This window comes from Salvelinus alpinus, chromosome 2, assembly GCF_045679555.1.
Source record: "Salvelinus alpinus chromosome 2, SLU_Salpinus.1, whole genome shotgun sequence".
NCBI lineage: Eukaryota > Metazoa > Chordata > Actinopteri > Salmoniformes > Salmonidae > Salvelinus > Salvelinus alpinus.
Window position 1 is genome coordinate 20,517,761 of NC_092087.1, and position 21,927 is coordinate 20,539,687.

Here is a 21,927-nt window from a genome sequence, read left to right on the forward strand (position 1 = left end):
CTGCCTCTGACACAAATCTCTGGGACTGGGGTGACGGGCTGAGGAGGCGTGAGATTATCAATCAATCACACTCACTTTCTACCTCCAGCTCTCTGCTAACAGCTTAGCCTGCCACAGGAAATGATTTCTGAGCCCGTCGGACACGGGAACCTGAGAACATGTTTACGAGTGTTTGGGCTGCATGCATCCTGCCAAATCCTGTGATTGATCAGTGACACTTCATGGGGTTAGTACTGCAGTTAGATAGACAAATTGTTTTGTGTGTTTGAGTGCGTGTTGCAAAGTGACCTGTGCTAGTCAGACAGTACAAGCGAGGCTCCTCGGGGGGTGCGGGCATGTCGATCCCCCTCTTCTCTGGAGTGTGACATGCATTGACTCTGCATGTGGAGTGAGTAGGCTAGCTACATGTTGTAGTTCCAGAGCCGTTGCAGCTGTGGTGGGTGGTGCCACTGGGCCCTGCTCATCAGCATTCATCACCGTCTACATGTTGATTGGAGCGTGTCGGTGCGCTACGTCATGACGCCATAAGCGATTGATAGCCTTTTTATTGGCTGGTCCCCCATGAGGGATAGAGGGTGGGTTCTCTGTCTGTTGCAGAACGGGGATAGACAGTTTGTGGGGATATGGTGGGAGCACTGGGAATTAGAGAGGTGGAGAGAGATGTGAGATGATATCTGGGACGTGCGAACTCTGAGTTAAACCACTCCAGCAGCCTTGTGAAAACCACTCTCCTCTCCACAGACAGACCTCTTCAGCCATTCATCATTAACAATGTACCCAACCAAATTAGACAGAAAATGAACCATCTCAAACCTGAGGGCCATGTTTAAAATATGTCTTGGCCAGCGCCAGCTGGAACAGCCTCACTCAGTTATCAAGTTTCTGCTCATGTTTTACTTTTTTTAATTGAACCTTAAACTAGGCAAGTCGGTTAACCTGTCTCACTCTCCCGTTCCGCTAGCGGAACTCCTCCCACATTCCACTGAAAAGGCAGAGCGCAAAATTCAAAAAATATTTTTTTAGAAATATTTAACTTTCACACATTAACAAGTCCAATACAGCTAATGAAAGATACAGATCTTGTGAATCCAGCCAACATGTCCGATTTTTTAAAATGTTTTACAGGGAAAACACAATATATATTTATGTTAGCTCACCAACAAATAGAAAAAAGCACAGACATTTTTCACAGCACAGGTAGCAAAATCAAAATCAACCAAACTAACCTAGAACAAACCAAAGAAACCAAGAAACAACTTAATCAGATGACAGTCTTATAACATGTTATACAATAAATCTATGTTTTGTTCGAAAAATGTGCATATTTCAGGTATAAATCATAGTTTACATTGCGGCTACAATCAGAAATTGCACCGAAAGCAGCCAGAATAATTACAGACACCAACGTGACATACCGAAATACTCATCATAAAACATTTCTGAAAAATACATGGTGTATAGCAAATTAAAGACAAAGATCTTGTGAATATAGCCAATATTCCCGATTAAAAAAAAAAAAAAAATGTTTTACAGCGAAAACACCACCTATATTTATGTGAGCTCACCACCAAATACAAAAGACAGACAGACATTTTTCACAGCACCGGTAGCATGCAGCTAGCATGCACAAAGCCAACCTAACTAACCTAGAACCAACCTAACTAACCTAGAAACAACTCCCTCAGATGACAGTCCTATAACATGTTACACAATAAATCTATGTTTTGTTCGAAAAATGTGCATATTTTAGCTATAAATCAGTTTTACATTACTGCTACCAACATAGCCACCATCATAGCTACAGTCAGAAATCGCACGGGAGTAGCCAGAGAAAATACAGACACCAACGTCAACTACCTAATTACTCATCATAAAACATTTCAGACAAATATATGGTGGATAGCTAATGAAAGACAAATATCTTGTGAATATAGCCAATATTTCCGATTTCTGAAGTGTTTTACAGCGAAAACACTATATCGTTATATTAGCTTACTACAATAGCTAACACACAGCAGCATTGATTCTAGTCAAATGGTAGCGATAGCACAGTTCGACAGATATATGAAAAAGCATCCCAAATTGGGTCCTTATCTTTGTTGATCTTCCATCAGAATGTTCTCCAAGGGGTCCTTTGTTCAGAACCGACTTTATTTGGATCCAGAAAGAACGATTTCCCTCTTGAATTAGCAAGCACACTGGCAGTGCGGTGCTAACCTCTCATTCTTGAACCAATTCTTGCGACGCATCACCTCTAAAGTCCAGAATAAATTTCAATAATATAATTAAACTATATTGAAAAAAACATACTTTAGGATGATATTGTGACATGTATCAAATAAAATCGAAGCTGGAGAACATATTCACCTTTAACGAGGGCTTTCCAGGAGCCGAGCCCAGATCCAACTTCGCGCCCAGGAAAAAAAATAAATGGCGCTCCTGTCACTCCAAGAGGTTGTGTTCAATCCCAGGACGAGATAATCAAGTCATTTCTGCTCTCACTTCCGCATGACACCCAGGGGAAGGCGTATGACGTGTTTCTACAGTCATAAGTGACATGCCCTTTTATAGACAAGGTCTTGAAGAGAGACTTCGCTTTTGGAAATCTCACTTCCGGATAGGAAATGGTCTGTAAAAAGAGTTCTGTTTCACTTAGAGAAATAATTCAAACGTTTTTAGAAACTAGAGACTGTTTTCTATCCAATAGTAATAATAATATGCATATTGTACGAGCAAGAATTGAGTACGAGGCCGTTTAAATTGTATACGATTTTCCCCCAAAGTGAAAATAGCACCCCCTGGTCCTCATCACCCCCTGGAGTTATTTGGACATAAATGATGGACTTTATGGAACAAATCAAACATTTATTGTGGAACTGGGATTCCTGGGAGTGCATTCTGATGAAGATCATCAAAGGTAAGTGAATATTTATAATGCTATTCTGACTTCTGTTGACTCCGCAACATGGCGGATATCTGTATGGCTTGTTTGGGCTCTGAGCGCTGTACTCAGATTATCTTCTTATGGCTGCAATCCCGGTAACGGGATGATATGACAACAGCCAGTGAAAGTGCAGGGCGCCAAATGCAAAACAACAGAAATCTCATAATTAAAATTCCTCAGACATACATGTTTCTTATACCATTTTAAAGGTAATCTTGTTAACTTCTTCGGGGTAGGGGGCAGCATTTTCACTTTTGGATAAATAGCGTGCCCAATTTCAACTTCCTTCTACTCATCCCAAGAATATAAGATATGCATATTATTAGATTTGGATAGAAAACACTGAAGTTTCTAAAACTGTTTGAATCATGTCTGTGAGCATAACAGAACTTATGTAGCAGGCAAAACCCCGAGGACAAACCATTCTGAATTTATTTTTTTGAGGTCACTGTCTTTCAATGAGGTTTCATTGGGACACCAGATTTCTAAGGGACTTGTTTGCAGTTCCTACCGCTTCCACTGGATGTCACCAGTCTTTGGAAATTGGTTGAGGTTATTCCTTTGTGTAATGAAGAAGTACGGCCATCGTAAAGGAGGGTCACTTGAAGTAAATTGTTTGAGAGAGGCACATTACCAAAAAAGTTGCGTCAGTTTGTTTTCTTTTTGTATTGAACACAGATCATCCCGTCTTCAAATTGATTGATTATTAACGTTTAAAAATACCTAACGTTGTATTACAAAAGTAGTTTGAAATGTTTTGGTAAAGTTTACATGTAAATTGATATATTTTGTAGTGACGTTGCGCAAGTTGGAAGCTGTTTTTCTGGATGAAACGCGCCAAATAAATTGAAATTTTGGATATATATCGACGGAATTAATCGAACAAAAGGACCATTTGTGATGTTTATGGGACATATTGGAGTGCCAACAAAATAATTTTGTCAAAGGTAAGGCATGAATTATATTTTTATTTCTGCGTTTTGTGTCGTGCCTGCAGTGTTGAAATATGCTACTCTCTTTGTTTACTGTTGTGCTATCATCAGATAATAGCATCTTATGCTTTCGACGAAAAGCCTTTTTGAAATCTGACATGTAGGCTGGATTCACAACAAGTGTAGCTTTAATTTGGTATCTTACATGTGTGATTTAATGGAAGTTTGATTTTTATATCATTTTATTTGAATATGGCGCTCTGTATTTTCCCTGGACGATTGCCTGGACGATTGCGTCCCACCTACCCCAGAGAGGTTAATCCCACCAAAGTGTCCGATTTCAAATATGCTTTTCAGCGAAAGCACCACAAACGATTATCTTAGGTCACACCAAACCACAATAAGCACAGCCATTTTTCCAGCCAAAGATAGCAGTCACAAAAAGCCGAAATAGAGAAAATTAATCACTAACCTTTGATCTTCATCAGATGACACTCATAGGACTTCATGTTACACAATACATGCATGTTTTGTTTGATAAAGTTCATATTTATATAAAAAAAATCTGAGTTTACATTGGCGCGTTACATTCACTAGTTCCAAAAACATCCAGTGATAGTGCGTAGCCACATCGTTTCAACAGAAATACTCATCATAAATGTAGATGATAATACAAGTTATACACATGGAATTATAGATATACCTCTCCTTAATGCAACCTCTGTGTCAGATAAAAAAAATTTTTTTAAAATACGGAAAAGGCAAACCATGCAATAATCTGAGACGGAGGTCAGAACAAGAGTCAAATTAGCCAACAGAAACCAGAAATGACATGATAAATATTCCCTTTGATGATCTTCATCAGAATGCACTCCCAGGAATCCCAGGTCCACAATAAATGCTTGATTTTTTTTTTCCCCGATAATGTCCGTTATTTATGTCCAGTTAGCGCGTTTGGTAAACAATTCCAAAGTCACAAAGCGCGTTCACTAAAACGTGACGAAATGTCCAAAAGTTCAGTAACAGTCAGTAGAAACATGTCAAACGATGTATTGAATCAATCTTTAGAATGTTGTTCAAATAAATCTTGAATAATGTTCCAACCGGAGAATTACATTGACTTCAGATGAGCGATGGAACGGAGCTGCCTCTTATGTGAAGGCGCATGGTGAAAGAATGTTCACCTCATGGCAGTGGTGACTCATTCCTGTCTCCTTCGGCCCCCTTCACAGTAGAGTGATCAGACAAAGTTCTACAGGTTGTTGATATTTTTACATTTACATTTAAGTCATTTAGCAGACGCTCTTATCCAGAGCGACTTAAGCCGTAGGAAGTGAAAACTCATTCATATCTCGCTGTGATTTCAATGGGATCTTGGTTGAAACTCGACCAGTCTCAGAATTTCCACTTCCTGTTTGGATTTTTTTCTCAGGTTTTTGCCTGCCATATGAGTTCTGTTATACTCACAGACATAATTCAAACAGTTTTAGAAACTTCAGAGTTTTCTATCCAATACTAATAATAATATGCATATATTAGTAACTGAGTAGCAGGCCGTTTACTTTGGGCACTTTTCATCCAAGCTACTCAATACTGCCCCTGCAGCCATAAGAAGTTATAGCATGGTGTGCTTTTTCCGTAAGTTAAAAAAAAATCTGACACAGCGGTTGCATTATCTAAAGTCCCATGTATAATACTTGTATCTTATCAATGTTTTATGAGTATTTCTGTAAATTGGTGTGTCTCTCTGCAAAATCCCCGGATGTTTTGGAGGCAAAACATTACTGAACATAACGCACCAATGTAAACTAAGATTTTTGGATATAAATATGAACTTTATCGAACAAAACATACATGTATTGTGCAACATGAAGTCCTATGAGTGTCATCTGATGAAGATCATCAAAGGTTAGTGATTAATTTAATCTCTTTCTGCTTTTTGTGACTCCTCTCTTTGGCTGGAAAAATGGCTGTGTTTTTCTGTGACTAGGTACTGACCTAACATAATCAGATGGTGTGCTTTCGTCGTAAAGCCTTTTTGAAATCGGACACTGTGGTGGGATTAACAACAAGTTTATCTTTAAAATGGTGTAAAATACTTGTATGTCTGAGGAATTTTAATTATGAGATTTCTGTCTTGAATTTGGCGCCCTGCACTTTCACTGGCTGTTGTTATATCGATCCCGTTAACGGGATCCCAGCCATAAGAAGTTTTAAAGATAAGACTCTCTGAGAGAGCCTCAGTCAGTACCTCATCTGTATTGCAGTCAACAGGTAGGCTAAATTTTCTATGAGCCAGACAGAGCTTGTTTATCAGTTCAGTCTGAGGCTTAGAGAGGAGCATCAGAAATTATGGAAGTCCCCATCTGTCCTCAGACCTGCAGAGTTCCTTTAATCATGACTCCCTGAACAGCTAGGCAATAAAGAGGACTTCCTGCCAATGCAGTAGATGCGATGGGGGAGGCTATACCATCTTTGCCATGGGTGGATGTGCCTCCCGAGTAACTGGCAAACCATGCACCATTCTGGGGTGGGTGGGTCGGTGCGTACGTGTCTGGTTTACGCTGGTATTTCTCACGGAGCTGTGATTCTCTGGCCTGTCGAGAGTCAGGTCTTTGAGCCTGTGTCTGTCGCTCTCTGGTCTTCTGTCTCTGCCCCCTGAGACCCTGCTCTGATTTTAAGTAGGGACTTAAAATATGCTGTCCTTACAGTTGACTCGTGTTTTAGGAGAATAAACTGTTTTTCATGAAACACCCGTTGTAACCTCTCAGGTGGAAGAGTGATGAGCTTCCACTGAGCCTTTCATCCTAGAGCTTTGTATTCATCCACGGAGACACTAATTGTCTCCCTCTGATTTACGACGCATTTGCCTGCTGAATGTGAATGGTTTGGCTCAAAAAGAATAGGATAGGTGTGTGTGAGAGAGACCACAGAGAGCAACAGTGACTTCATTCTGCTTGCTCTGGTTGGTGCACCAGCTAGTCAGCTTGAGTGAGCGGCTGCACGTCCCTGTGGATCCCAGTCTGACAAATGGGGCCAACGCTGCAGTAATCAGATTAGAGGACGTAAATGACGGGCTGCAAATGTCCCACCTTGTGATCCCCCACATTCATTTTATTACAGCACTGAGCTAATGAGATTACCCTTCAACCAGACCAGCCGACCAAGAGCTGTCACTTACAGCCAGCCAGCCTGTGGCTCAATCCACCAACTCCTTATAAGATGATGCTGTGTGTGTGTGTGTGTGTTGCTATGTGGTCAGTCAGGGGCTGTCGTCATGTCAGCCCTGGCCCTGAGTGAGCCCAGCCTAGAGACGCTGCTGCCTGCTAATCCCTGTTTGTTCCCTGTTTTCTACAGGAAACCCAGGATCAACTCACAGCTGGTGGCCCAGCAGGTGGCTCAGCAGTACGCCACGCCTCCCCCACCCAAGAAGGAGAGGAAGGAGAGGCCTGAGAGGGAGCACGACCCAGACGGGGATCTGGTGGATGGGGAGGGGGAGCACCATGAGGGAGTGCGTCCGGAGAGAGTGAGGCCAGATGAAGGAGAACCTCCCCTGGATAAGGGCAGGAAGGAGACACCGGACAATGACAAAGCAGAGAAAGTGAAAGAGGTGAAAGCAGAGGAGGAGAAAGAGGAGGAGAAAGTGAAAGAGGAGAAAGAGATCAGCCCAACCAGGCCCATCACCAAGAAACCCAGCCTCAAGGAGATCAGCCCAACCAGGCCCATCACCAAGAAACCCAGCCTCAAGGAGATCAGCCCAACCAGGCCCATCACCAAGAAACACAGCCTCAAGGAGATCAGCCCAACCAGGCCCATCACCAAGAAACACAGCCTCAAGGAGATCAGCCCAACCAGGCCCATCACCAAGAAACCCAACATCAAAGAGATCAGCCTAGCCAGGCCCATCACCAAGAAACCCAACATCAAAGAGATCAGCCTAGCCAGGCCCATCACCAAGAAACCCAACATCAAAAAGATCAGGTCAGTGTGTAGTTAAAGAAATAACATGTCTGTACAGAGTCACTGTTTGTTTAAGCATCATCTCTCTATAGACATGAACTTTACTAATGTAACTCCTGTGCTTGCCTGTGCAGACCCAAGACAGACATTCACCAGAGTCCACCTAGTGATAAACACAGTGTACAATCTGGAAAGTCAACAACCAAGACCAACAACTCTCACATCTCCAGGTGGGTCATACTTCTTTCTGCTACTAGTACTGAGAGTATCTTGCCGTTGGACATTGTGAAAATCTGTCATGGGATTTAAATTGCCACTCCTACAAGCTATTCTTAAATGCCAATTTTGGAAAAAATCTAGTTATTCATAAATTATATTTGTATGTTCTACACCCACTCTCACTTTCTCCCTCTTACTTCTGGTTGATCTTGTTATTGCTCACGTTGTTGGAATGAGCAGTTGGGTTTAATCACTCACACTGGGCTGGCCACGTCTATGGTTGTATCTTAGTAAGGCAGTTTTATCAATGTAATTCTAACCCTGTGTTTCCCCCTGCTGACTAGGCCCAAACTGAAGAATATTGACCGGAGCACTGCCCAGCAGCTAGCGATAACGGTGGGGAACGTGACGGTCATCATAACAGACTTTAAGGAGAAGACCCGCTCCTCCTCCACATCCTCGTCCACCGTGACATCCAGCGCAGGCTCTGAGCAGCAGCATCAGAGTTCCGGCTCCGAGAGCATGGACAAGAGCTCGACTCGCACCTCCACTCCCAAAGGAGAGCTTTCTGTGGGGCACGATGAGTCCTTCTGAGCCCTCCAGTCCAGGTGCTCTGAGAGGACTCTGTGGATGGGATCGCTTAGGGGGAGATATTTCACCTTCCTACTGCTGCCCTACCCCCTGCATCCACCTCCATTCCATCACCATCCCTGGATGCTGAGAGAGCTCGCTGATTGGAGCAGCCCCAGCGTCTGCCTGATGGTTAACGTCTAACCATGGGTACACGTTGTGCATGGCCCATGCGGGAGAGTGGGGCTGACAGGAATAATGTATTGTTTTATATCTGTATGTGGATGTGCGGCTGATTCAACATTTTTGTTTTTGTATAAAGAAATTATCTGCACAATAACCACCATTTTAACAACTCTGAAATATTATTACCCTTATTTATTACTTGTTTCACCTGTATACTTTTAGACTTCTTTTGTTGAGGCTTCGCTTTGTAGTGCTACCTATCGCTCCCTTTGACACTAGTTTTGATGGTTGTACTGGTAGGATAGGACAAGGCTTGATACACCCACACAATGGTGCTAGATAGAGACAGACTGTGAAACAGTTTCCAACTTGGGACTGTCGTTCACAAAATACAACAAAGTACTAATAACCCGGAAATTCTCTCGCTCTTTCTCTCGTCCACTCTTTCTCACACTATCACTCTCCTACAGTGAGAGTGTGGACCTCTGTGTTGTCTGGTCTTTCAGGTTGATATGTAGAGGTCAATGTGCAGCATAAAAAGGTAACCTGTTTGATTTGAAAATCCTACGATGTAAACTCAACACACCCAAACCTTTTCTTCTAGCTTTCTTTGTCTATGATTTAGTTTGATATAGAATTGATCTTTATACAGTCAGTGTCTCCTGTCCTTAACTGTATAGTGTAGGCTATTGTGAAAAACACTAAAGTTGTTGATGTTTTTTGCATTCCGTCGCTTCAATATTGGTTAGCCATTTGAGGGATTGATTGGTACCCTCTGCTTTGAGACAGGTTTATTTCTGTAATGACTGAAGGAAAGGTAAAGTTTAGATCCACCTGTTAAGACCAGAGTTTGAACTGTAATATAGTGATTCCCTGTACCGTTTATAATATCCAGCTGACGCTAAGGGACTTCAGCTTGTAATAAGTCCTAGCTAACGTTTAGCCTACTAATCTTCTTTTCGAATTCTGTTTACAAAGTTGTAATTTTCCGGTCCATTTTGTGCAAATGCCTGGACAGATTGAGAATTGATTTGAGTGACTTATTCTGATAAGATATATTTAAGACTCCAATATGTAGGCAAATGAAGGCAGAAACATTGCAAGTAGATGATATAATAGAATATTGCATTTTGTTTTGAATTTTCAAAGCAGTTACAGCTTACCTAAATAACCAATTAAATGGTTCTAATTCTCCTTTAGACAAATATAGACAAACAATTTCCTCTTAACTGTAATAAATTGTATAAAGAATAAATGTGTATATGATATCTTAGTTTTATTTATTGAAGGACCAAAGGAATTTCATAATGACATGATACATAGACAAATGAATAACAATTTGAGATGCAATTATAAAATGTGTGAAATGAAATACATTTTAAATAAAGACTAATATAATCCATTTTAATGGTGTAATTATTTTCCACTTTTTTAACAACTCAACTTTTTCATAAACCTGAGGATCAGCAAAACTTGACATGTTTTCTGAGCTATATTGAACACCTAACCATTATTTCAATCACAAGTGTCTACTCGGAGAACACAAGTTAGTTGCTCAGTGAACACTAGACTAGAGGCAATGAGAACCAGCCATTAAGCAGTGAGCTGTATTGAACTCTGCGGTGTTTCCAGAAGCTTTGGAGCCATGGAAAACCCTGTGATCTGAGCCTCTGCTCTGCTCCGCTCCACTGTATAGTATCTGCCCCTGCAGAGAACCAATTGGCCTGAGCAGGCCAGTTTAATCTCTCCCTACAGACCTCTAAAGCAGGTCAGGCAAGTTGGGCATGCCCTTCTAATTTACTATGACCATGAGTCTATAGGGCAAGTGTTGAGGTAAAGGCTTTACTGTCTATTTTCAGTTGTAGAGAATATAATCATATTTGTGTAGTGTGAATAAGCAATGTTTTTTGTCCAATAAGCATACGTTGTAACTTCAGACTCCTCCATGAGTTTCATTTTGCTGTTCAGCCGTATGATTATATGTAATGTGTATTTAAACTACATTTTTTGCAAAGATATGGAGTCTCGACTGAATGAGGGAAGATATGCAAAATGCAATGTGAACAGGATTATTGAGGTGTCTGGCTGAGATATAAAGAAAATTATGTTATCAATAATTTTTAATGAGAATATAAACTCTTTGCTTTGTAATGCAATCTAGAAGAAATTGGCCTAAAAAGCTATCTTTCACATGCCTTACCCGCAACCATATTCACTTGACTGACTTCTGTGACATTATTATATAATTGATTAATTGTATGTTAAATTATTGAAAAATGGGCATTTTGTAAACTTTGCTTGTATGTATAATTTATAATTGTGCAAGAGCCATCGTGAGAATAATGGCATTGAAGCTGAACAGTTTTCTTTGTTTCTTTTACGCGCAAGCAGTTGTGTTCTTGTGTGCGACCAGTAACCTTAATTTACTGTGTAAAGATGGTTACATTTTTTAGCTTTGTTTGTCAGAGACCCAAATATAGAATGCTTGTTTACTGACTATAACATTAATCTCGTGAATTTCCAATTTAAATGTATTATACAAGCTCTTTTCATTTTCCTCTATTACAATGTCTTGTACAATGCTTTTAAAGTTAATGCTCAGTAAAAGTATGTAGGGTCAGTATATTTATGCATTTTTTTGCTTTCTGTTTCCTTTCTTACTACTAGCTGATGTGTCATTGGTCACCCTGTGAGATGGTGCCATTACTTCCATAATGTGGATATGTATGGAGCGAATTTCACAGGATCACCGCTTCTTGTCTACTAGCTTATACAATGTTGAATAATACATGTTACCTGGCATGTGCACGACTTTACGCTTATAGGCTATCTTATAATTTCCTCTGCTTCAAATAGAAATGTCTATTTATGCATTTTAAGTGTAGTTTTTCACAAATAAAATTGTTAAAGTTATCTATTCCTTGGGTGTTTTTGTAAAATGTTTCTTCCTCAGATTGAGCAAGGTGACCTGAGCTGTAGCTTCCATGTTTTATCAGTCATATCTGGCTGCATTCACAGATCAGCCATCACGACCGTCTCCCGCACTGTCACTGATTGAGATGTCTAAGTGTATGAGGAGGGAGGGAGGTGAGAGTGGGGCTGTTTGAGAGGGACAGTGCAGTGACACGAGACACGGGGATCCTTACACGTAGACGTTCCCAGGCAAGTCTGCTAGGGAGCACCTTCCTCCCTAGAGGCTGTTTCGCAGAGCAGCAGGTCAGTGGAGCTCTTTCAGACAGTGGGATGAGGCTGAGCTCAGAGCAGAAGCAGCAGCCCTCTGCTGTCTCATAACCTGGATGACAATATGTTACGAATTTGCAAAACGTGTTAGGAATTCTAGCTAGATGACTAACGTTAGCTACCTGGTTAACGTTTGCTAGGCTAGTGGTTAGGGTTACGTTTTGGAGTTAGGTTAAAGGGTTAAGGTTAGGGGAAGGGTTAACTAAAAGGGTTAAGTTTAGGCAAGGGTTAGGATTAGGTTTAGCTAACATGCTAAGTAGTTGCAAAATAGCTAAAAAGAAGTAAGTAAGCAGTTGAAAAGTTGCTCATTAGCTGAAATGCTAAAGTTGTCCTTGACGAGATTCAAACGTGCAACCTTTTGGTTGCTAGACGTTCATGTTATACACCCAACCATCCACTCCGACCAACCAACCTACTTTAGTTTTTGCCTTAAGTAACCATCTGTCTTATGTAACCATACCAACCATAACATATCATACTAATTTGAGTGTCCCATATTTAAGTTTACTATGTTATGTCTACTCTGAGACCAGGCTTCTCAACTAAATATAAAGAGCAACTAAGTAGAATTTTACACATAAATCATAAAACCTTGCTGCCCTTTCTCCTATTCCACCTGTTGTGGCTCTAGTCTCAGATTGTGCAGTAGTTATTGTGGTTCAGTACAGTCCTTGTAAAGTCTTTGGGCTATCCAGTGACAGGGTGGTTCTCCAATCCCAAATATTTTGATGGTACAGTAATGGCTAATTTATCATGTAGAGATTAGGCAGAAAATATATTGTATTTTAATGATTCTCAAGACATAAAGTGTAGTCTGTTTAGCGTGTTAGCTAAACGGGGAATCCAGAGCATTGGTAGAACACCAGTTTGATTAAGTGGATATGAGACAAAGTATTGTACATGATCTGCAAAATGTGGAAGCACTAATCTGCTTCCAAACATAATCAGTGGTAGCCTAGTCTTAAAGCAAGGCCATGGGCGGATTGGCTGACTGGCAATTCTGGCAAATGCTAGAATGGCTGGACCATCTTTTAGTAGGGTGGGCTGGTCAAAATGTACCCCAAAAATTAGATGTAAAAAAGGATAATTGACACGGCTGGCGGCCCATGAGCCTGTTTAAAAAAAAAAAAACTTTTGTGCTATTTCTCTATTGTCACAATAATCTATATTAAGTACATGGCTGACCAGTTGGCAACGGCCGCCCCCCCGCCAAGATCGCCTGCCCCAGTATTCTGATTGGCTGAGATAAGGTGGTGCAAATTCACATTCAAAGTCAAACGCATATCATCAAAGAGAGTGAAACCCGCTCTGATTGTCAGTCGCTCAGTCCCCCCAAAAAATTGAGTGTTGCCGAAAAAGTTGGAGATACCAAAAAGGTTCTCTTGAGGCCGACGCTGCTAAATGTGTGAAATTAACCAACTTATTTGCTAAAAGTTCTGATTCTGCTGGTCCGAGTACTGTGTCTGTGTCTGTGAGAAATGATAGATCATCTGCTGTGATGCAGTCAAAGTAGGAAGAAAACAGAGAAAGACACACTCACACACACTGACACAGATCATGTAACTGCCAGTTAGGCCTAATATTTTGGCTGAATATGCTAATTAGGGAAGTGGCATTCAGGGGAACATTGCAATATAGCTTAACAAGTCTTTAGATTGGCATTTATTACACATAGGTAAGACAATAGTATCTACTAGACATCTATACAGTGCTTTTTACTAAACACAAGTCATCATGTATTACAATCAGTGATGAAAGTAGTTAAAGTAAAAATACTTTAAAGAACTACTTAAGTATCTGTACTTTACTATTTATATTTTTGACAACTTTTCATTTTACTCCACTGTATTCCTAAAGAAAATAATGTACTTTTTACTCCATACATTTTCCCTGACACCCAAAAGTACCTATTACATTTCAAATGCTTAGTAGGACAAGAAAATCATTCCATAATATAAGGAATGTGAAATTATTTATACTTTTAAAACTGAAGTATATTTTAGCAATTACATTTACTTTTGATACTTAAGTATATTTAAAACCAAATACTTTTAGACTTTTACTCAAATAGTATTTTACTGGGTGACTTTCATTTTTCTTGCAGTCATTTTCTATTAAGGTATCTTTAGTTTTTTTAATCAAGTAAGATGTTTGGGTACTTTTCCCACCACTGATTACAATAAAGGTCAATTTTGGGACTGTGTATTTTCATTGTTTTATCAATATTTATTAGCTTTTGTATCTCAGTCTCTTCAGCCCAGCAAGTGAGTTTATGAGCTGTAGTAAGTCTAGTGTCGGATTACATTACATAGCCACTAAACTGAAGGCTGGAAAGTCCCACCTATCTTCCGCTTATTTCATTCGCTGAAAGGCCCATCACTGTTTTTTTGACCAACATAGAACGTTGTATATTGAATTCAATAGAAGAAAACAGAGAGAGAGGGAAAGAGAGAAATGGCCGATTCCTTAATGTAGCTGTGGTGAATGAATAAACACATATATTACGCAAAAGAAGAAAGTCACGGAATAAATGCCTTATAGATGACCTATGGCTTACTGTATATAATACCTTATAACAGCCTAACTACCTATTTCAAATAGTGCATTTCAAGTGTTACCTCCTGCCCACTTTGATCCCTCAACATAACCAAGACTAAGGAGATGATTGTGGACTACAGGAAAAGGAAAAGGAGGACCGAGCACGCCCCCATTCTTATCGACGGGGCTGTAGTGGAGCAGGTTGAGAGCTTCAAGTTCCTTGGTGTCCACATCAACAACAAACTAGAATGGTCCAAACACACCAAGACAGTCGTGAAGAGGGCACGACAAAGCCAATTCCCCCTCAGGAAACTAAAAAGATTTGGCATGAGTCCTGAGATCCTCAGAAGGTTCTACAGCTGCAACATCGAGAGCATCCTGACTGATTGCATCACTGCCTAGTACGACAATTGCTCGGCCTCCGACCGCAAGGCACTACAGAGGGTAGTGTGTACGGCCCAGTACATCACTGGGGCTAAGCTGCCTGCCATCCAGGACCTCTACACCAGGCGGTGTCGGAGGAAGGCCCTAAAAATTGTCAAAGACCCCAGCCACCCCAGTCATAGACTGTTCTCTCTACTACCGCATGGCAAGCGGTAACAGAGTGCCAAGTCTAGGACAAAAGGGCTTCTCAATTGTTTTCACCCCCAAGCCATAAGACTCCTGAACAGGTAATCAAATGGCTACCCAGACTATTTGCACTGTGTGCCCCCCCCCCAACCCCTCTTTTACGCTGCTGCTACTCTGTGTTTATCATATATGCATAGTCACTTTAACTTTACATTCATGTACATACTACCTCAATTGTGCCAACCAACCAGTGCTCCTGCACATTGGCTAACCGGGCTATCTGCATTGTGTCCCACCCACCCAACCCCTCTTTTACGCTACTGCAACTCTCTGTTCATCATATATGCATAGTCACTTTAACCATATCTACATGTACATACTACCTCAATCAGCCCGACTAAACGGTGTCTGTATGTAGCCTCGCTACTTTTATAGCCTCGCTACTGTATATAGCCTCTCTACTTTTATAGCCTCGCTACTGTATATAGCCTCGCTACTGTTTTTTTTCACTGTCTTTTTACTGTTGTTTTTATGTCTTTACTTACCTATTGTTCACCTAATACCTTTTTGCACTATTGGTTAGAGCCTGTAAGTAAGCATTTCACTGTAAGGTCTACTACACCTGTTGTATTCGGCGCATGTGACAAATAAACTTTGATTTGATAAGTGTTTAAATATTAGGCTACATATAATTAAATAGAAGAAAACAGGGTAACACTTTATTTTAAAGGTAATAAACCATTTATAAGGCATTGTCAGTAGCATTACTGCCTGTGTGTGTAAGTAGCGGTGATGTGGGCTGGTGTGGCTGAAATGCCTGGGCTGAATTTCTGACCTAGTCTGCCCCTGAGCAAGGCCATCCTCTTTGTCACTCTCTATGCAGATCTTACTTCAAGTTTGCATTGTTTCCCAGGTTGCCCCATGATTCTAGCATTCTCATCCACTAGATGTTGACATTTTGCAGAATGCATGTGTTATCTATGTGTATGTATGGCAGGTTGGAAGTATGGTTACCAGTGTGTATTAAGCAGGTAATGTAGCAGGAGAGGGGACCACCTGGGGGTCCGGGGGTATGACTGACAGCCACCTGCATCTCCTCAGACAGCCAGGCCCTGTACTGAGCTGCAGCTCTCAACCCACTCAACACACTCCCTCCCTCCTCACAAGTCAGACCCCTCTGAGAGCCTCTCCGTATACCAGCCAGGAGCTGAAATCAAAGCACTCTTCTTGTTAAGCACCCCCGCTGAGATAAACAGTTTCTTCATGCCTCGGAATCTCTTGAGTGCAATCTCTGCTGCATTTCTTTCAGTTCCTGGTGGATTATTTTTACCGCAGAGTGTTAACACCTTCATAACTGCAGTGGCTTGGAGTGCATTAGAGGTTGTTGACTCTGCCCAGCTCTACAAGCCCCACCCTACTGGGCACTGATCAACGTCTAGTTTTGATTTACATTTGGTTGAGTTGTCAACTAACGTGAATTCAATGTGAAATCAACAAAACATGTCACCATGTCCTTGGATTTAGGTAAAAAGTTGGGTGAAAAAAGGACGCAATTCCCTGACGTTGATGACTTTTTTTCAAATCCAATCAGTTTTCCATGTTGATTCAACGTCATCACATTGAATTGTTTGGTTGAAATGACATGGAAACAATGTTGATTCAACCAGTTGATTCAACCAGTGGGACATGCCCTTCGAACTCTAACAGCTGACAGAAAAGATGATTATAGTCCATTTGATACATGTTGTTGTTTGGTGCACAGACAAATCACTTAAGAAAATTGAACTGAGCGCATGCTTACAAAGTAAATTTTGCTCCACTGCTTCCTTGAACATTATTAGGTTTTCTCAATCTAACAGAAGACTGCAGCAAACATGCTACATTCTGCTGGCCCTAATGTAGTTACTGAGATATTCAGCTGAAAAGCTTTGCATTTCTTATTATGAATACACGCCACACACACCACACACACATCTCATTCATCTACTGCAATCAGCAAGGATAGCCATTTAGTTTGATGGGTTGGAGTCAATATGACACTGATCTCTAGTCTGAGGACAGGAATTCCCCTCTAATGACCAAGACTAATCATGACTGGCAGGGATGGTGGTTTGTTTCGTGGTCTTATTTCCAGACAGAAAGTCTCTGCAGCTTACATTAGGCATATGAATGTTGATGATGATGAACGATGCTAATAACTGTTGCCAATTATCTTTTCAACACTTTTCCCTTATTTTGCCAGCAGCAACAGCTGAGCTGGTGAGAAAAAATGGATTGCAACCCGTTCCTCATGAGTTGACAAAAACACAAGTAGCACATTAAGAGCAGACATGATTTGTGATAGATGCGTAACTACTAACTATATTGCAGTTTTTGCTATTGTCTTATAGTGCCCGTCTACATGGATTGGTTAAGTCAGAACGATTTTAACGCTGTCTCCCATCTGTCTGCTGAGATCAAAACACCCATTAAAAGCCCAATGATAAAGGATTTATTGAGCAAAACTGGGACTGTAAATCTCTGTTCAAGAACATGTCTGTGTTTTCTTCATATTTGTGCCAGGAACTGAACTGATATGGAGTATAGAGTTTATTTCAGACAATCCATACTTTCTAGGATACTGGACTCTGCCTTGAATCCTCTTTTGCCCTCATTTGTACACTGGCCATATTGTATCATCTTTGCCTGCCATTATTGTCCTATTATACCTACCTTATCTCATGATGACATGAGATAATGAGGATAATTTCATAACATTCACATTATCTCTGTGTGTGTGTGTGCGTGTCCGTCCATGCTCATGTGTGCGTCTGTGTGTTTCTTATACATAATGACTGTGTTTAAGGATAGTGTTAACACGAGCGGTCGTGCGGTAAATTATTGATGAACTCTGGCGCCTTGAGAGGCTTGTAAAGCAGACGTACCTGGAAGTCAGAAACCCAGCCTCTGATAGTAGTCACGTCTCCATCTGTCTGCACCTCAGGGCATGGCTTCGGCTTCGCCTGCTCTCTGGGACCATTTACACAGCCCGACAACCTGATACCTGGCTCTGTCACTGTCTAAGCAGTCTCACACAACGCTAGCCTAAAGGCTTTACTACACACTGTCTCTTTTTACAGAATCCTTTTTGATTGATGTCATGTGGAAATTAATTCGTTACGAACCAAATCTGGATTTATGATTACCCAGTGCAATTCTCTGAAAACTGCTGCTGTCTTACCGTGATCAAAGGAAGTAAAAGATTGTGTTGTCTTCATTCAGGTTGTCTGACCTTTATTGTCTATTATCGTCTTAATTTCCCAGTGTTAAAGTGGTTGAACATGTTATATCCTCTTTCGCTTAATGTAGTGCATTGCTCTATCATTGGGGCTAATTACTACTGAACAAATGGCTGCTCACCGCCTGTTTGATGCAGTGTATAATCATTGTTGACCTACTCACTGAACCTCACTTATACATGTATGTGACCTGCATAATACTCAACATCGCCGACTTAGTAATTAATAGGACTTAATTGCAGTGGATGCACCATCCATTTAGTCTTAAGCCTTAATCACTGTAGTCACACAGAGCTTGGTTCATTCTGGAGAGAAAGCGTCTGTGCAGGCCTTGGATTTGTGTTGTGTTCTCCAAGCTGCCTTACTGCTGGATGGACTAGGTCATGCTTTCATGTGTGATCAGGGTGTTTTTCAGTATTACTGCTAATGCGCTCTTACTGGATGTATGATAGTGTACATTTAGGGAGGTGGCGATGAATTGTCTGTTTTAAAGCCTTGTCTTAGAATCAGGAATTCTTCTTCACAGTATTCATCACCAGGAAAATGTTTAAACTCTGCCTGAGTTGACTCAGAACTTTCTCTGTTACACTGTTGGAGGATTTTGATGGGTTCCAGTGACAGCCCTGTACTGTATGTCGGGCCTCTCTCGCCAACAAGCAGCCATTATTCACACTGCAAATCATGTAAGAAGCTGAAAGCCTGGCACTACTCCAAATGTGTGTTTCCATTTGGGAGCCATCCAAACAAAACTCTGAGTGCTCGGCCAAGCAATCCTAATGAGCGATCTAGGGAGGGGAGGAGGAGGAGGAGGTGGGGGAGAATGAGGAGGAGGGTGAGGAGAAGTGGGAGGGAGAGGGGGAGGGGAGTATGAGGAGAAGGAGGGGGGATGAGGAGGGGGAGGAGGGGGAGGAGGGGGGATGAGGAGGAGGAGGGTAGAGGGAGGAGGAGGAGGGAAGAGGAGAGGGGGGGGCAAAGGCTTAAGAGAATTCCCTCTGGAATCAACACATCACAGCAGAGGAAAGGCAAAAGGCCAGGGTAGCGAGGGTACTTTTGTGTTATTTACATATTCTTCAGATCTACAAGAATGTAGAAGACTTTGAAGGCTGGTTTTAAAAGTATTCAAAATAATCAATTAGGTTTTCCAATCAATGATATTTTGCCCGTATTTAGTTACACAAGAGGTTGCATGGCTAGTGCACACACGCAACCTAATCTGTATTGCTGTTCTATTTGGTTGTCAAATGATCCTCTCATCCCCACTGAGGACTAGACAACATATATTCTCCACCTCTCAATAGCTCTCGACAATGCAGCCTCAGTGTTTTCCTCCACCGATTAAATAGTATTCTCTGCACGTTGACAAATGTTTGGTGACGAGTCACTGATGTGATTAATTTCTACTGTAGACCCCTTATTCATTCACCAAGACTGAATTATGAAAGAGACCGTACACATTATCTCTCAAGAGAGGAGAGTTTCTATTTCATCAGCATGCCAACTGATACAATGAGGCAGAGAGAAAGAAAAAGAGAGAGATAGGCAGAGAGAAAGAGAGGAGGCAGAGAGAGAGAGGAGGCAGAGAGAGAGAGGAGACAGAGAGAGAAGCAGAGATGGAGGAGAGAGGCAAAGATGGAGGAGAGAGCGAGGCAGAAAGAGAGAGAGAGAGAGAGAGAGCAAGAGAGAGAGAGCAAGAGGGAGGCAGAGAGAGGGCTCTGTGATGGTGATGAGCCGTCTACTCCACGTCTCCGCCGTATGGCAACGCTGCTACTGAAGTGCTGTTTTATCAACTCACTGATAATGGACTCCTCTGTTTCCATAGGGATTTATGAGTGTTTCTTTGTCTTCCTGCCTGGGAGATTGTTTATAAAAGCTTTCAATATGACACCCTGAGTAGTATGATTATTTATCCACTTTTTACATTTGATAATGTGTTTGATTTTTATAGAGATGAGGATGGATGATGATAATCATGATGACAGTGATAATGCTACATCAGCTGCAGCTGTTGACATGATGGTGATGATGTTAAAAGCTCAGTAATGTACAGATAAGGATGAGTTTCCTTTTACCTTTATTTTTACTCTGGTTGCCATTTGGTACATAAGTGTCTGCTTATGTAGCACTTTACAATAAGGTTCCATTTGTAAAGGGTTTATAAAGGAGTTATAATTACGTTATTAATGGTTATTTAATCATTTGAAAATGCATTATAAACCATTCATAAACGGTTATATCGCATTGGTCAAAATAGTGAAATTATTGGTCAGTGAGACAATATTTACCTCCAGTTATTAACCATTTATAAATGCACTTACAAACACTTATAAGACGAACCCTTATGTATCATAACGCAACCTTGTTTGCAATAGTTGCACAGTTACACAATAGTTATTTTCTCACTTTTGGGTGTGATGCATTGTTGCTCTGTCCCAGGAACAGAAGAGGTTGGTTTTCATGATGTGTCTTTGAAACCCTGATGCTCTGGCCAAATTTACATCCAGAACATTATTCAATCATCATTTCTCCTTACCAGATTATATCAACACACACTTACCACTTCTCTGTGATAGTCTAAGTATGGTGAACGCTCTGTTGTGAAATGGTAACCATAATCACGTTGGTGAGGAGGAGGTATCCTCTCACAACATTGAATGTTTTGAGTGAAGTGTTCATTGAGTGAACCATTCATTGAGTGAAGTGTTGAATCTTCTCTCATGTATGAAGTGATGAGTACCCAATACTACCTGTAAGTATAAGCTCTGAGTGAACTCTCAAATCACCTAGAAATGATTGCCAACATGAATAACTTTTAAAAGTATTCCTGATTTTAAAGTGACAGACCTATAAACATTTATAACTGCTAAAATGATACCTTATTTTAAAGTGGCAATACACTGACCATTAATAAATGGGTTATCAACATTTTTAACTGCTGAAAAGATACTTTTAAAGCTGCAATATGTAGGAAATAGGTAAATAGTGGCTCACTATTCGGCAAGGACTGACTGGCTATCGCACTATTTGGACCAATTTGTTATAACCCATTTATTAATGATTTATAATACATTTACAAATGATTAAATAACTGTTAATAAGGTAATTACAAACCCTTTACAAATTGAACCTTAGGTACTACCTATGAGGTAGATGGGCTTTAGACCTTCTGAATGTTTTAACATGTACTCCATCCATTCAAGTCAGTCTTGGATGAATTTGAGGAGTGCATTGATTTAGTCAAATCAAATCAAATCACATTTTATTTGTCACATACACATGGTTAACAGATGTTAATGCGAGTGTAGAGAAATGCTCGTGCTTCTAGTTCCGACAGTGCAGTAATATCTAACAATTCCCCAACAACTACCTAATACACACAACTCTAAAGGGGTGAATGAGGATATGTACATGTAAGTATATGGATGAGCGATGGCCGAGGGGCATAGGCAAGGTGCAATAGATGGTATAAAATACAGTATATACATATAATATA

The 21,927-nt window shown here is 40.8% G+C and overlaps 1 protein-coding gene across 1 annotated transcript in view; it reads left to right on the forward strand.

The window, feature by feature from the left end:
• The window catches only part of rybpb (RING1 and YY1 binding protein b), a 28,021-nt gene extending 17,808 nt beyond the window's left edge, over positions 1 to 10,213 (forward strand). Inside the window, exons 3-5 of the mRNA XM_071369655.1 lie at positions 7,234 to 7,857; positions 7,971 to 8,066; positions 8,400 to 10,213. Of these exons, the coding sequence (XP_071225756.1) occupies positions 7,234 to 7,857; positions 7,971 to 8,066; positions 8,400 to 8,649 (970 nt within the window). The 3' untranslated portion in view covers positions 8,650 to 10,213. The remainder of the gene's footprint in view (positions 1 to 7,233; positions 7,858 to 7,970; positions 8,067 to 8,399) is intronic.
• Positions 10,214 to 21,927: the final 11,714 nt, after the last annotated feature.